Source organism: Diadema antillarum, unplaced genomic scaffold, assembly GCF_040938485.1.
Source record: "Diadema antillarum isolate AM-2024a unplaced genomic scaffold, OU_Dant_1.0 seq00001580_RagTag, whole genome shotgun sequence".
NCBI classification, from domain to species: Eukaryota; Metazoa; Echinodermata; class Echinoidea; order Diadematoida; family Diadematidae; genus Diadema; species Diadema antillarum.
In genome coordinates, this window is record NW_027272299.1 from 428,506 (window position 1) to 446,662 (window position 18,157).

Consider the following 18,157-nt stretch of genomic DNA (forward strand, 5'->3'; position numbering starts at 1 on the left):
GAGATGCTGTGGTGACAGATTGTAAATAGAACAGAAATTTTCTTTAAATTCTGCAATTCTACAAATTGTCCCAAATTTGTCCTAGCTGTAATGGAAAAGAGAGAAAAATCTGACCGCATGGTACTACAGCCCCAAACATCGCATCTGTGTTGGTGAAGTTTGTATGGTGTTTATATGTGTGTGTGTGTATGTCGGGGGGGGGGGGGGGGGGAGGCATTATTTGGATTTGTTACTGTAAAACAAGGAATGTTCATGTGCATTTTAATTTTGTGAATTTGGCCAAGATTCGTGAAATTAACATGCATGTGAAAGTTCTCGTCTCCACTATATGAATTGAATGCCAGTGACTATTCGCAAAAATTTCATGATGCAAAAAAGGCTGTCAGCTCCAATTTGCGAAACTATCTTGCTTTAGAGTTACGTACCTGTGTGATAGCAAATCCATCTCGGTCGTTGACATTGTCTATGATGTGGGTTCCGCTCTGGCTGAGGTAGAAGTAATCCTTTGGATCTCTGCTCATCTCCAATTCCTCTGCAGTAACACAAAAAGAATATAAAGGTGCACAGTGTACAAAGGTATTTCAAAGGCATATCCCCTCTTTCAAATAAAGCTTCTAATACATCCAGATTCAAATACACAACCAACAAACAAAAGTAACACATTCAAACTTATGCCATACTCTAGAAATCAATGAAATATCCTAACTGTTGCTTGAGTTGTCATATGCTCACTGTTATCAGTCAGGGAGACTACCTATTTTGAGGGAAGATTGAAATCCCCCCAAAGAGGGAACATTGAACCGCGAGCAGATGTTACGTAACGGAGCGACGCGATATGATCAGAGCGAACCGTTACAGATGTTCTTTTTCCAGTCGCTATGAGAATAATTCACCGAGAGGGAGAGAGAGAAAAACACATGTACACACACGCGAGCGTACACACACGGAGGGTCATCCGCATCGAGTTTGAGGACGGATCGCTGTGTGTAGCTATTTTTAGCGCTCCTCTCTCTCCCCCTCTCTCCCCCTCTCTCCTCCATCGTTCTGTTGCTGCGTACCCGTGATCAGTGATGATGCTGATAAGTAAAATCCCCAATCACTTACCTTTCGCGACCCCCATGGCAGAAAAAACAAAACAGCAAGTGAATTGACCATGCACGTTGGAAGTCGGAGCATGGTCGTGCAGACCTATGTTTTGATCGAAGTTAGAGCACGAGGAAGAGACATGCAAGTTTGAAGAACAACAAAAACCTTCACAAGACAAGACTAATAGTGAGAGGTAACTATCATCTATTAACTCTATTTAAATTTCAACTATTTTAGTTAAAAGCATTTAAAAGCATATGTGATTGTGACGTGTTGATCAAACATTTCTAGAGACAAAGTGAGGGTGGATGTCGCAATATAGTTCCCTGGTTCATTACCGTGATAGTGTACGTGTGATGTTGCGATGATCTAGATGAGGTAACCTTGTGGTTGCATGAGGCTTGTAACTTTTAACCCAGTGAGCATGATCGCAAGAGAGCAAGAAAGTATGAGGACACTGATGGTCGTGTAGCAAAAGAAAGAACCCCGGAGCTCCGGCGGTCCGCAGTTGACGTTCGACGGCTGTGCGAGAGCTCCAGCGTCATGCAACCTATTAGAACACCTACGGTGGCGGTCCTCTCTTGCTCTTTTCATTCGGACATTCCACAGAAATACGGGCAAACCAGGAGTTTAGGGGACCGGACTATCTAAGTACAATACCAGTTCTCACCAACTCTTGATCATTTGACGAAAAAATAACTGAATTGTTGATAGAAATATCGGCAAAAGCATGACAGGCTACCACAATTCCCATAGACGTTGAAGCTCAGCGGTAACAGCGCTCACGTACGCACGGTACGTGCGTCACTGTGTTAACGCGATTCATGCATAGCGCATTGCAGACACACACACAGTCCGTCCCTGTGTTTCGTTGAATAAGAACGCCTTGAAAGAAACTCGATGACACGGAGATTCAAAAAATACATATTGGATTCGCGTTTTCATCCTTCAATTACAAATTTTCCTCATTATATGTGAATATCGATTTTTGGAGGAGATAAACTTTATTTATTCATCTTTCATTGGGTGAAATTTCAATATCAACATTAAATGAGGATTTTTTAAGGTGAATTTTTAAAGACATGCGTGTCAAAACGATGCAGTGATAGCCATTGACTTTGTACGCGTCGAGCTTCGGCCAGAGACTGCGGAAAGGTCATGAATAATTCATTAAGTCCAACTTTCCCGATTATTCGCGAATATCTCCATTCCCTAAAAATCGGCTGTCTCCCTGACTGGTTATCTTGTATGCATTAGGCAAAAAAAGTATGCACTAGGCAAAAAAAAGTATGCATTTCAGAAATGCATTGTTTAGTCATCATCTTAGCTGGTGAATGTTAACCATGTGTTACCACCTGTTCCTTTCCATTCAAATCCTCTTAGTATTGACATGTTTCATCTGTCTCTGTTTCACTTCCTCCCTATGGCAGGGCAGGTGTCTCAATAGCTTTGAGCTTTGGGATTAGTTCTCCAGTTTATTTGTTTTACCACTCAGAGAGGCAAAAATCCATGTCAGTTAACCTGCTACTTTCATGACATGGACATTCCTCATATAACTGATGCAAGTTACACCTACACATATTTTCAATGGGATAACTGGTTATTTTCAATTCAAAGCAGAATACATCTTCACTTCCAAGTTTGACTGAATTTCTGGGAATGATTCTCTCAAAAAAGGCTGCAAACAGTAGAGCGTAATTCTACGTGATCCAAGTTTGATCTTGAGCCTGAGCTTTGACCTCTGACCTCTGACCTTCAGTTTTCCTGGGGAATTATTCTTGATATGAGACTTGATTGCCCTGACATGGCATAGTTTCATAGTGCAGTCGACACTGTCTTGGATTGTACAACATCTTCTGGTTTACAAGCTATATGTACAAAATGTGTAGTTTCAGGTCTTGAATTTGACCTCTGAACTTTAACCCCCTTTTTTTCAGGACATAAAGCTGAAATCATCTCCTCTTTAATAAATTCCACATATAAAATGCCTCTCAAGCAATAGTGCTCAATACACACATTACAAGCTTCACCGCAGCAGACAACGTCTCGAGTCAGTTTTAACCTATCGTAACAACAAAATTTGATATCTAATGCAAATATGCACAGGCAGACAAGCCCCAAAATCCAATATCTCTCGTGCACCAACCCACAGTATGTGGCAGAGGAAATAAAAACTAAAAACAACTAATTATGCAAATATGGACAGACAGATAGACAACCCACCCCAAAAATCCAATATCTCTTGCTCCACTGCTCAGCATGTGGCACAGGACTCAAAACAGATAGAGATATCGATAATCCAATTACCCTAGCTTTCCTACAGGGCACTATTGATTTATAGAAAGCCTCAGTGATTGTATAATATCTAACAGTCTGCCTCACGCATACTATGTAGGAATTGCGTCTCCTGATGTTACATTGCAGGATACTGCTGCCCTCAATTCGTGCATTTCAAGTTTCAAATTTCATCCACCGTAATATAAGAACAACAAAGAGCGACTGGCTGGCACTACGGCTCATACCGCATTCAGTTTTCAGCCTCAAAGATACAACAGCTTGTCTGAAGAAAACTTGAAGGCCAGAACTCGAGCTAATTCCTCTTCAAACTGCTGGAAGAGGACATACACTCCAGTGAACATGACAATAAAAGAGTTTAAACCTCTTAGGGTAAGCCTTGGCGGCCGCAGCGGCAGCAGTCGTAAGAATCTAAGAGCTACTGACAATGCATCCTTGGCATTTTGCGATGACACGCTACGTCCACGTGTGGCGCTAATCGGACTTTTAAAAAAAAATGCTATAATTCTGTCACCGGTATCTAAGAGACGCCACAGGAAGCTAGCATTCACACAGAAGATGGCACTGTTGCCCTCCTGTTGATTCTACATTGGTCATGATAAAACTAATACTTTACAACTTTTTTTTCTTCAAAACACTGCATGCTACATACTAAAGAAACAGTGAACTACCATAATGTGAAGTGAATGCTACAAAATCATGCCCGTATTACATATGAAAGCAAAATAATAAACATAGGTCTATATATAAGAACAAAAAAACAACAGCAGTCAAGATGTCACCAAATTTTGATTGATGACATGAGAAGTTCTATGACCCACTTGACTGCCAGTGGGTCATTTGACAGAGGATTGGATTGCAGAGCTGCCATGAAATAACGGTACTTTTGGTTTTAGCACAGGCACTCCACACTTTCATGGAATATGAGATGTCTTCAATTTAATACTAATGTTACAATGACAATGGCTCTCTCAATGACTCAAGAAATTTCCACTACTTAAGGATATCAGATATGCCATGCCCTCCCCTCAAGAGGCAGCAACTAGTGTGAAACATTCACCAATCCTTTGCAGACACTTTTGTCTTGCAAACAAATGATAATTAATTCTCTTTCTAATTTTAATCTCTCAGAGAAACTGAAAGGGGTCTCGGGAGATATGAAACAAGAATTTCTGGAAAATGATTCTATAATGTATGTTCCGGATCCTCCATCGTGCAATGCAGTTTAGCTCAAAATTTGTCAATTGCACTTTCGCTGCAATTTGCCAATTGCACTTTAGCTCACAATTTGCCAACTGCACTTTAAGGTGAAATTAAATGGAAAAAAGCCAGCCATTGCAGGCATCTAAATGTTTGGATTTTTTTTTTTTTTTTTTTTTTGGGGGGGGGGGGGGGGGGGTGGATGGGGTAGGGGAAGAAATTGCTTAAAAAAACAAAACCCCTGCCAATACTTGTTGATTACACACTGGGGAGGTAAGGGGATGAAACCCATGCTTGCCAGGGGGGGGGGGGGGGGCAAAAATTCATGCCAGCAGCCACGCGTGATAATCTAAACACTACTCTGCTGACTGAAAGTAGAGCTTGGGTGAGTCATTTCTGTAAGACAAGGAAATGTGATTCTCCCCCAACCCCCACCCCCCCCCCCATCCCCAATCCCATCCAATCCCCTCACCTAATTCTCCATCTCAAAGCACCTAAAAGGGATGCCCATTCTAGAGCCCAGCGGGAACGCTTCCCCCCTAACCTCCTGCCAGAGGGTAACTAGTGGAACAAGCTGACCAGAAGAGAAGGAAAGGAGCATGTTTAACCTAATGACCACTGATAACAGGAATGATGTACCTCAGCTCTTCATTTTCACTTAACAAGTCTCTTCTCCCCTTCTCTTCCCCTCCCCTCCCCCCCAGCAATTTTTTTACAAATATTCCACTGGCTAGCATTGGTAATTAATACCTGATCTTGGCCTTTCCATTTATCACTTAAGATTGAATTCAATTTCACGCTTCATAAATCATTTTAATGTATTAAATTACCAGTGAAGTTCTAGCATTTGAATTTCTCACCTTCTGTCAAAGTGGAAACTGCGACATGATTAAGTTTGTTCACTGACCCATTTATGAGAAATCTTGTTTCTCTATCATTTATGAGAAATCTTGTTTCTCTATCATTTTACAGATGAGAGTATTGTGTACATGTTTCAATATCAATTTTACAAAATAATCGCTTGTAATTATTTTTGGGTGCAATTCCAGTGGAGTGAAAGAAATTGCAAAAGTATCAACTCCGTGAAAGACTTCCCATTTACAGTAATCATCTGACATCTGCCCAGTTCATCCTAGTATGTTCACTCATGCATGCTTCACTTTAATCCTGCAAGCTGTTCTCAAGATACAGTCGTAGGACAAAGTCATTGCACACTGACACATGGACAGACGGACAGATGGACAGACAGACATGAGAGATGGAAGTGTCCAATAGTTATGAGTCAAGCACCACTGTGTGGCATTCACATAATGCATTTAAAATGTGAAAAATAGGAATCATCATCACATTCATCATAAGAAATCATTACTTGCTAATTGGATGATATCCTGTTCTCATTTTTCATACAAGTTTTTCCCCACACCAATTCATGACAAAGGACCACTTTCACTGAGCAATAAATAAACATCATTCATTTTTTAAACAAAGGCAGTGAGTAATCACTGGCAAACTTGACTATGAAAGTGAAATAGTTTCACAATTCTTTGAATACAACCCAATGATTTTAAAATGAAAAGAAAAGAAAAAGAAAGGAGGTTCTGTACTAAACTTCCTGCAAAACAAATAAAAAGTAATAACATGACCTGACCCCTGCTTCAACTCAAAGACCATTGACCCATCATAATTCATCTCCAGATATTGACCTTGCTTTACTGAATACTGACTTCAGAGGTAGAAAGTTTCAAATCTGACATGGGGTGTGACCTCTACATTTTTTTTTTCATTTTGTGTCAGATCGGGGATGGACAGGAAACAAAAAATATTCTAAAGAGCTAAAGATATATTGCTATCTGGTAAGATTCAACATTATCCAAAGTCACTCGACTTAGTATTCTTCTTGTCTTAGCTGTTATGATCTTAGATCCCCCCCCCCCCCCCCCATCCTAGTGCTGCACATTGACAAGTTTTGTGAAGAATCATAACGTTTCTGGAGTCATAATGAATTATTACATATTTACAACTACCGCAGTTTAACCCACGGTGGTGATGGAACCAAATTCCACAATACTCACTCATGAGAAGCTCTGGCGCCCCCGCGAGGAGTTGGTAGAAAATATGGAAATTCCTCTCTCCTTCCGGTTGTGATATCACCCTCGACTTCTCCAATAAATCTTCGCGAGACGGGATTGAAACCAAGGGGAGGTGGAAAAATAATCACTCGGGTGACTTACGATGCATCTTTCAAATATTACAGGCCCAATTTTCAAAAGTTTCTAGCTGAGTGGGAGTTTGTTTCTGAAAAACTTTTCAACATGACAGGCTATATCTCTTAACATCTAACATCTTTCTTCCATTCTTTCTTTTGTACCATTTACAAGTTTTGGAACATCCCCACCCTTTCATATCAAATGTAAAGGTTTAGAATTTAGAGGATTATTTTTCTTGTGTGCATAAAAACTGAATGTAAAGCAACTTCTGTAAGTTCACTGAGAGACATAACATCATATTATGAACTTTTCATTATCATGTGAATGACAAATAGATAAGGGCTGCAACTCTAAGGAATTCTTGTCATCACACACTCAGCTGTAAGAAGAGAAGACATTCTTATTAGCCATTTGGTCAATTCCCATTCAAACTTGACTATACAATGCCAGGCAGACAAATGTATTTGGGTGAAACAATATGACAGTCTCCCTCCCCCATCCCGACCATTGTCATAGAATAGGGGGTTAACAAGATTACATAATCTGCACTCTAATGACAGTTTCAAAACATCTGTGTTGGTCAGTGATGAATGCATGACGAGGGATGGACCCATACACATGTACATGAGTTATCAGTTTTTAGATGGAAATCAGTTTCATTTGCCACCATTTTAGCATGGAAAACAAAAACAAAACTTGCTGAAAACTGACAGCAGGGTAATTTGGCCTAGAAATAATGAATTCTACCTCCAGCCCAAATTCTAAAATCTACAAATGTGTTGAAATTTAATACTTTTCAGTTCGATGAGGCATGCTGCTATGGTATATTATGATCTGACCTTTTGTGTTTTGAAGTGCTTCTGTTCACTTCTTGCTTGACTGCAGGCAAATTCTGAGCTCAAGTTTTCTGCAAATCTGTGCTAATCTGGCAGCCAACTTCCATCACTGATTCTGCTTTAGGTCAGTGGAAATGGAGTGGGACTAATCACATATCACTTGAAAGCTTGGAGTCTGAATTAGAAGTTTGGCAACTTAACCCTTTTCATGCCAGGTTAAAATATGCTAACATATGATTTCTATATTTTTTCCTGATGTATTCTCCGCCCTGAAGGCACTTTCCTTGCGATGCACTTACAATTTGTGATGACACCACCCACCGGGTCTCCCTTGAAGTCAAACTCGATATCCATGTATTTTCCCTGCCGGAGAAGAAAAGACAAACATTAAAGGGATGGTATACTAGTATCAGTTGAGGTGAGGATTCAACTTTCAACTTTTTGTGAGATACTTAGAAACCACTTTTATGGAATGTTAAGGAGCATACAACTCTAAGAGGAATTCAATGTTTACTTGATAAAAATAGGTTTTGAAATGGCTGAGATATCTAGAAATAAAGTAAAACAAAGCAATCTTAATAAAAAGTGGGGGGTCACAACTTTTGTTGGGATTGCTCTTGTTTGGATATAAAGCCAATTTTCATCAAATGAATTTTGAATTCCTCTTAGAATTATATGTTCTTTCACATTTCATGACAAGTTTCTCATTATCTGAAAAAAAATCGTCATAAAAAATGTTGGAAACATGAAGCCCCATCTCAACTGAAACTGTACCATCCCTTTAACCTGTTGAGGACGGACTGATTTTGCTACAACGCACATTTCCCACACACACCTGCCAGAGTATACCTGGGACTCGTTTCAAAGGGTTAAAGGAGCCATACCAAGACTGGCATATGTACCTTGCCTTGATATCAAGAAACTTTTCTCTACTCTTTGACAAAGACATCATATCACATGACAATGTCAATATAACATACATTGTACATGAACACACATACAAAAAAAATACAGAAAATCATATATATGCATATCATATACACTAATATCAAATTATGCAATCATACTGATATTTCATAAAATTCTACCCTTTTGATTTTGTTGTCTACATTAGAATACAAGGAAAAGAAAATAAGCAGATACTTTGCTGCTGTGAAAAAAGAAATGAAATAATCGTCTAAATATGTTATTGGGCAAGATAATATCATGATTTAGAAATGATATTTGTTGTTTTGAACTTCAAAGAACTTTTTCTCAAAATTCTACGATTGTTGCTTCCAATCTTATCACCTGATGTATCTGTACCAATGATATCTCTCTTCACTTTCACATCCACTGCAATACATAAAAGAATAAAAGTGACTTTAACTGCAGGGGCTCAGAAAAAAGGGCAAAAACTTTCTTTCTACGCACCCTACTGAACCTCTCATCTCATGAATTTCATCGAATGTAAATGAACAGAGGGAAAAATACATAGTGGAGGAGGAATCAACATTGCCGTGAACCCATATCCCGAGGCAAACACAACAGGCTCCATGAGAAAAGTGGCAACTTGGCCTCTGCATTTCCCCCTGGCTTTGATTCTTCTTTGTTTTTTTAATGAAGGGCATGATGTGGGACATTAGCTTTCATTTTGAAGGCCACAAACCATTCATTCTAAGCTTTTAGCACATCATACATAGTCATTAAAATCACACCATCTGTGTGGATTTGTTGTTGTTGTTGTTGTTGTAATATGAACTACTTTTCACTTTAAAAAACAGGGTTTTTTCTGAACTCTTTAAATTTAATATTTCTTTCAAAAGGGAAATCATGCAAACCGAACAAGAATACATATTTTACCTAGTATACAAGTGTACATAACCATAGTCTACTCATTGATACTATGTGATCTCTAATGGTGTTATAAATAATAGGCACACCCAAAGAAAGGATGGAAAATGGCACAACAGAAAATCATGGTAATTTTATTGCCAGTCGAATGGTTAGAACGATTTGTCATCAAATTGAAATGTGATCAGAAATTAAAGTGACGTAAGTTCAGATGGTAAATCATTACGCTACGCAAGGTTGACAATGTATCAAAATTTTAACTTGATCAAATTTAAACATAGTTGTTTCATGGGCCACTGTAACTGATTGGTATGATAATCACTTTATGAGGACTTGGTACATTTGCAGTCTTCAATCTTTCTTTCTTTTTTTTTGTGCAGTCAACTCTATGGTTTGGTACACAATTGCCAGTATGTTTCCAGCTCCCTGGTTGCATTATGTATGAATATGAGATTGCCTTATCACCACAACAGGGCTGTTCTTGGCATATCTGCAATATTGGCCACATTTCCCCTGCTGTGTTTCAAATGATGACACCATGATCTTTGTGCAAAGAATGTTCATCAAAATGACATCATAAACACTGTTTATTCCTTAGTTTACTTGAATTTTCTTATGACCGTACATTAAATGATACAGCTCTTATCATATTCCTTCTTTATAATTCAACTGAAAATCAAATATTCAAGCAAAGAAAGAGGCTGATTCGCATAACAGTGCACTGATGTCAGAATCAATGTTGATTAATCAACATCGGAGATGAGACCTTTCACCAGTCTTATCTTAAGAAATTAAATGAATACTGGGTTGCTGTAGTTTTTTTAACATGGAAGAGGTTACAGAGTATCTCCCTTGTATATCATATTCCTCTCTATTATCGTCCTTCTACATGAAATCTCTAGAGAGAACATTGAGATTCATATCGCTGACATCCGGACAGGACATCCTGTTATATCATATCTTTTTGAAACAAACAAGGCTCACACAGTCAAATCAAGGAAATGGAAAGGTCAGGTAAATTAGGGAAAGGGAAACCAGAAGTTTCCAGAACAGCACGACGCCAGATTATCAGAACGGTAGGGCCTGCAAAGACTACTACTTGTTTACTTGGCCTTAAAGGGGATGCTTTCCCCCAAAACATGCACATTGATTCAGTGGAGCAGAAAGATTAATGAAACAATTTGTAAAAGTTTTAGATAATTCAAACATTACAGGTTCTCAACATTTTTTATTCATTTCTGTCATCAATTTTGTGCTGTCATCTCTAGATAGAGTAGAATTCTACAACAATCTGAGATGTCAGCATACTTAGTATAATGATGTAGAGAAAATACAAAATGAATTTTTACAAAAATTTAGATTTCTGGAACAAGGCATGGATTTTTTTTATATTTTACCTGAACATGTCCCAGTATCAGGTCATGGGCATGTGTACTCTTTATTTGAAACAAAGATTTTTGAAGTTCTTATTACATCTTCTTGACATCATTTAATATTTGGGAAACTTCTCATTTAAAGGTTGCCTTACTCCTTGTCAAGGGATAGTTTTATTTCTTTGGTCCTCTCTTTGTACACACACCATGCAGTAGTTTGATAGCAAGTATAAGTAGATCAGGGTATCTAGGACCCCGTTTACAGTGCAAGGCTCGGCCGCGGCCGAGCCCGCCTTCATTTCAGTGTAAACGCACAAAAGGCCTAATGCGGGGCCAAAATTGGCCGTGCATTTGGCCACACTCTTTTTCTCAGTGTACACGCAAACTGGGCCAAATGCGCGGCTAATTTTAGTCTGGCTTCCAAACCCTCTGCCCGTACTATTTCATTATTCAGGATATTAACCCCCTCAACGTTGAAAACTAGTATAGTTTAAGGTGGTTTTGTCCTGCAAAGGATTTTTCCTTCAGCAAAGGCCTTTGCCCGAACGGCGACTTCTTTGCCATGGAATCCAGTTGGCAAAGGGTCTGAAAACCAGACTATACCAAATTGCGTTTGTTTACAAGCAGAGCGCCACTACGACAAAATATTGAAAGGTTTGAATTAAAAGCGCGGCCGAGCCCGGCAGTGTAAACGGACAAAATTGCGGGGCTCGGCCCCGCAATTGAGGCTGGGCTCGGCCGCGGCTCGGCCCAGCCCCGCACTGTAAACGGGGTCATAGTCTGCATGCCTGCTTGTCCGGGGCCACTACAAATCACTGTTGGACAAGTAGTCTGAAGGTGGACTTGCCTGTTCCAGAAGTATGGCATGGAGCATTTGATGAATGTCCATGGAGGAGGGGAGGCCGGAGTAATTTGTAATATCCTATAAATGTCTACCTCAGTTACCAGTTAAAATTTTTATATACAATTGAAATTGTTACGGATGTGGAGGGAAGGAATTTGCAATTTAAAGGGAACAGAAAATATCTTAACAGGATGTTGTGGCCAGGTGAGCGCAAGAAGGACTCAACTATTAAATGGACATTGCACCCTGATATCATCCTTTTGGTATCTATTCTCATGACAAAGTGATGGCATGGGTAAGAATGAGTAAAAATGCTGCAAATTACAACTATATATTTCCACGGAAGGTCACAGGTTTTATTTTGCTGACTACAGTGTTATTCAGCCATGATCAGCATAAGGACAAAGCAGGGTATTTTGTTTGTTTGTTTATTGCTGTAATGACTTTCAAGCCAACTGCATTGTCAAGAAGAATAGTTTGGAGAGATGAATCTTATACTTACAAATCTGGATGAGTTGTCATTCCTGTTGGTCTTGGCGTTTCCAAATGCTGCAATTACAAAACAAAAAGATGATAATCAATACAAAAACAGCTACAGATAGGCCTCCTGATGTTAATTTTCCTGCTACAATAAAATGGTTGTATCTCCTATACCCCTGGTGATATGTCCGTGACATAAACTGCTCATCAAAGTTAAGGATGATTTTCAATGATTACATAATACAGAGCCATTTCAATATGCAGGTGTACTCATGTACAGTCAAACCTCTGTTATATCTGGCCGTCATTTTCCTGATCCCTGTATTGCACAAACATGGACTGGTAAATGATCTGCCTTTGCATTTTCCGTGCAAAAGCAACAATTCTCGCGCAAATACTAGGAAATAAGAAAGTCGGAACATATATGTTGATCACTACAATATAATACCTTCATTTATACCCACAAACTTATTGTCACTAGAAGAAACATGGACCAAGAAGAAGGTGTATTTCCACTCAAATTTCTTTTCTTTTTCATATCATTTCAATTGTGAAACATACAAATATCTTTTAAATAATTTACATTGAATAGTAAGTTAGCAACTTACCTCATGTATACCCCAACACAACTTGCTTACAAGTGTCATGCATTGAGCACATTTAGTTTATCAGGCAATATCACCTATCAGGATGGGCTCTGGCCCTGATATGGCCGGGCAATTGAGGTTGGATTGTATTCAAGTTAATGGACACATTGCCAACCTGCTTAAGTAACAACTTGTTTTTGTTTACAGACCTGCCCATAAAGATCACTAACTTTGTTTCTCTCCAACTGCATTTTAATGAACCTGTCTACAATGTCCACCTGCCCATAATGATGTTCTTTCTGTTTCTGTGGGGTGGTCTTTATAAATATATACACTTCACCTGTCTCCTATAAAATACATTTCAACAGTTATGGATGTGGTTTGCAATCGTCGGTTTTATCTATATCGGGCAAGACTCAGCTGGCTATACAGCTCACAACAACAATCTGTGATATAATGGCACACACAGAATTTGTCACATAAATGTCTGAAGCCTGGTCTTTACAGGGACGGTGACAAAATGTCTATCTTTCAGAGTCAATTTATTCTGAAGTCAGCCATAACAAATTTCTTAATCATCAGCAAATAGAGTCTTTCCATCATTACTCTATTGCATCAAAATAGCAGGAAATATGCGCCAAACATCAGATTCATTCATGTGCACCAGGCACTCCACACGGCACGATGAGCATCAAAGACAATGGCATGAAACCTTGCAAGTGCTTTGTGAACAAAAATCCGGGTCAGTCTCAAGTACGAATAAAGTTGAACACACACACACACAAATTCACTGACATCATCATTTAAGGTCCAGTTTACCTTTGGGAGCAGTGATTTAAAAAATTTTCAAGATATCACATTTGATGCATATGTGTAGGTTTGTTGTATCACAAAACATCCTACCATATAGAATTTTCACAATGAAGCCTAAAATATAAGGAGATATCAGTATTTTTCTTAATAAACCATAACTTTAGACGGTTTAGTCTGGAAACATTTTTATTATAACTATTGTTCACATTTTGTGTATCTAACAAATTACTTATCATCGATAATATGGATTCAAATTTTTACAGTGGCTGTTTCTATCCCTAACTCACATGTTAGAACTATTTTAAAGCACTCATGCTGGGTTTTTGTTTCATCTGCAAATGGTAAATTATGCCTTTAACATAAAGAACAATATAAACCAAGAATCGATAAACCCCAAATATACAAATATATGTGACAGACATGTCCTGTCTGAGCACAGTGAACGAAACAAAGAATCATCAGGATATCACTGTATATATAAATGTAAAGGATTAAAGGTAAAACACAGTTTCCATACACCCACAGAAACTGTCAGTTTTTGCTCTCAAATGGTAACATATGCATTAAAAAATGCATAAAATAATGCTGTGATAATACAATTTTGATTAGGTAATGTTGAAAATGCAAAATATTGGCCAAAGTGGTACATTAACAGTATTGCAATCTGAGAGCATACTGTTTCATGCTTTTATGTAATGTTTTATAATTGATCACTTGAGTGTGTGAACACTGGAGTAAATTATCTTGAGATATTTGGTCCCAACATTCAACAACAGCACGCATGAGCACAAAGGTAAGGGTCACAATTTTTGGCACATTTCAAGCATACAGAGTTTGGTTGACAGATTATCGCCACTGGCAATAAGTGGGATATTTCTTACATGATTGTATGGATGGGCAAACATGAAATATATAAACAGGCCCTCTGACATCTATCTATTTCTGGTCCTGTGTCCATGATTACATCTCCTGATGTGATTATATTCTCGCATCACAAATTCAGGAATTAATTTGATTGAAATGTATCAAATGTTTTAAAATTATGCCATTTTTTATATTTCTGCACCCACGAAGTTCAACTCCCTTGAAAATGTTTATTGCCTTTCGTGATGTCATGAACAGTAAGGTCAACTGAAATGAGTAACAATATCTTTCCTTTGGTATGCACCTTGCCATAACCATCATACTTCCAGATCTCTCCTCATCATACTCACAGTCCCCTGGAATATCTTCCACGGAGAAATGACCATCATAATTGCAAGGTTCTGAGGAATTATTCTATGAGACCTGTCTCGCTATTGCAAGCTTGTGCATTAGTCATGGTAAGGTGAACAACACTTCGCCTTATGATGCTTCTTCCACCTGACTACTGCTGATGACACCAGATTTCGATCTCAAAACTTATAAAAATTGCCATTTGTAGACCTATTCACATCATTCAAAGTCACCAAGTAACTAGATGTCAGGGGACCTTTAATATACTAGCAGTCTTCCTTTAAGCTTCAGAGAAACATATTCCTTTCACTCCCAACATTAATTCACGACTGACCCCCCTTTTCAAACACATGTGTGCATTCACCGAGTCAGAAGGTAGGTGAATGAGAGGCAGGGGTGTCCACGTGTTGACGAAAACATCTCTCTCTCTCTCTACTGAGGAGACACCATTGTTTCCATGGCAACAGGGGGAAGCCATGGAAATTAGATTTCACCCAGGGGTGGATGCATACAGCGGCAAAATTACCGTTGTGGGTGATAAAGCATGTAATATACCACTGCTGCTAAAGACAAGTCAGGAATAATTCTTATGACTGGAGGGGGGGGGGACCTAGGAAGGGGTGAGGGGATGGGTTTGTTGATGCTGGAATGAATCATCGGTGCGCCCTTCTGTTTCACCGAGTTGGTGCTGCAGACACTACTAGGAGCCGCTCTATACCCCCCCCCCCCCCCCCCCCCCCGCCCCTTCTCTCTCTCTTTTCATTCCTCTTCAGTAGGGGATATGGTTTTACATTTTACACATGACTCACAGAAGCTTATGACATCATGTTCCCTGGCAACTGCATTCTGTCTCAATATGTGTGTAGTATACATGCCAGTGCGTGTATTAAAGTTGCTTGCATGTCTGCACGTGTGCAAATGTACACCTAGTCTAGACTATTGATGTGTGCGAGTCTACTTGTTTACGGAAATAGGCAAGCATAAAGTAGGTTTCTTTTTTTTTTCGCAGTCCCCCTCCCCATTACCATTTCCTTACCCTACTCTACCCCTCCCCATTCCACCCCTAAACAACAACACACAAACACACATACACACACACATACACACATACAAAAGGCCACAGATTCAGAACATGTGGAAATTTGTAGCAGGTTTTAAGACTTGCTTTTGCATAAGCCAAGGTTCCTGTGTTTGTTTGTTTGTTTGTTTGTTTGTTTGTTTCTTGTTTTTTTCTTATCTGACAATGGACGTGGAAACAGAAATTTAATATCATATACTGGTAATGGAAGAGGAAGCAATTAAGATTCAACTCTGCGAGTACATTTGGCATCTATAGGCCCTACTACCAAAACTGTTTACAGTCTTTTGAGGGTTGGGCAAGTCGGTGCAGAAAACAGCGTATTACATGGAGCCCTCATTCAAGACTGTCTACGAGGAACACTTATTATTGCAACGTTTTCCACTGTGAAGCGGCAGCATGCAATAACACTCATGAACACACAAGGCGGGAAAGGATTGCAAGAACAACAATAACAACAACAAGGGCAGAAATATCAAATATTAACAAGACTACTCGTGGCAGTTGCGTGCAAAGTACAATCCTTAAAGGCACAAGTCCTCCTCAACATGGAACCATGTGTCCGCCAAAACGTCTTGTGTGATCGGTTGCTGAAGTAAAATGTCTTCATCACCATTACAGAGCAGCTGTATCAATATTGTTACAAGAACATACAGAAAGAGAGAGAGGGGCATAGGAGATGAGGAGAAAGGATATATGCTACAGCAGGTGTGTGCATTATGGACTTTGGAATGAACGAGCCTCCTACAAGATGAGCGGTGGGTATCACGTATCCTCCGACGATCCGCGGCAATTAGCCGATTATTGATTTGAAAAATGACTAAAGTGAGAGATGAAATGCACAGCAGGGAGGAGCGTGCACAGAGTCAGGTAGGCACCAGAGGTAATTAATCTGTATTGCCATCTGCCCATGTTGTCATGGTAATTTGAGTTAATCTTTGGTCTGAAATCTTACCCCTGTATATACATTTGCATCCAAACTTGCTGTCATCAAGCTCTAAGTTTATTCCATCATTTTTTTTATTTTTTTTTTTGGTGGGGGGGGGGGAGGGGTTCCTGTACGTGATGCCAATTTCTGGCAAAGGGAAATCTGACTTACACTTGTTAATATTTAACTGCTGGGGCAGCACCTTGTATATTGAAGTAGCATTAATGTTTAAGTTCCTATTGAAATCCTGAGGAGGTCACAGATTATTCAATAATGGTTAGTTTAAAGCTACTGTATACATTTAAAATCCTATCTGTTTAGCAGTGCATTTTGAAGACCAGTGTCTTTTGAAGACAGACTTTCATGTCTTTTTTTTCTGCTTCTTCATCTTCTTCTATTACTGTGATGTACTTGTATTTTCAATCTGTTTGCTTTGATGTACAATTGTAAAGCGCCTTGAGCATTTAATCAAAGTGGAGAACGGCGCTATAGAAATTGTATGTATTATTATTATTATTATTACATTATACTGTAAAACGAGAAATTTTCGCGTGCATTTTAATTTCGCGAATTTCGCGAGCGCCAAAATTCGCGAAATTAAAATGCACGCGAAAGTTTTTATGTACACTACATGCATTGAACGCCAGAGGCAATTCGCGAAAATTTCATGCCGCGAATATATCATGTTTTACAGTAATATGTAGAATTAAAGCTTTATTTCATATTCTTGATCTAAGTTCAGGAAGTTTTTGTTATCCATGTTTTTATCTGATACAAGTTATCACACATTGACAGTTTTATGACAACCCTTGCACTTTGTCTTCCCCCATTGTGAGCCGCACCTATTTCCTGACCATAAGTTTGCATGCAAAATTTGTGCATATTTGACTCATAAGCATAGAAAGGATTAATAGAAAACATCGACCCTAATCTTGCCGTGGAAATCTTGGGTCTAAATGATTAGGATGTGTTGTTTGCCCCTCAAAATACTTCTTCCTCCCTCAAATATTCATCATGTTACCACTCACAGAGCAGAATAACGACCCATCCATATGTATGTGCATGTTATTGAAGTACTAGTGACTGTTCCTCACACCACCACCACCACCAGACTCAAGACATCAGTCCAATCTCCCACGTCATATACCGGTCGTAAAAGGAGAGGGCGCAAGTGAAAGCATGATTCATGCTCTTCTAATGTGGCTGGACATCCCAACTGTGACTCCTAAATACACGGAATGATCGGATGTTACCAGTCATAAACATGGGGAGAAAGAAAGAAGGCAACCATATCTGATGTCATCCTCGTGGTATTCTCGGAGGGCCGCGGGATGTCAAATAGACGCCAATATCTCGTCACATCTCCTCTAATCCTCCGTAAA

At 39.1% G+C, this 18,157-nt stretch overlaps 1 protein-coding gene across 1 annotated transcript in view; it reads right to left on the reverse strand.

Annotated features, from left to right (window-relative positions):
- Positions 1-18,157, reverse strand: part of LOC139710852 (unconventional myosin-Ia-like) — a 96,999-nt gene that overhangs the window by 33,464 nt on the left and 45,378 nt on the right. Inside the window, exons 6-9 of the mRNA XM_071622774.1 lie at positions 12,177-12,223; positions 7,924-7,987; positions 6,654-6,752; positions 426-532 (exon numbers count right to left, since the gene is read on the reverse strand). Of these exons, the coding sequence (XP_071478875.1) occupies positions 426-532; positions 6,654-6,752; positions 7,924-7,987; positions 12,177-12,223 (317 nt within the window). The remainder of the gene's footprint in view (positions 1-425; positions 533-6,653; positions 6,753-7,923; positions 7,988-12,176; positions 12,224-18,157) is intronic.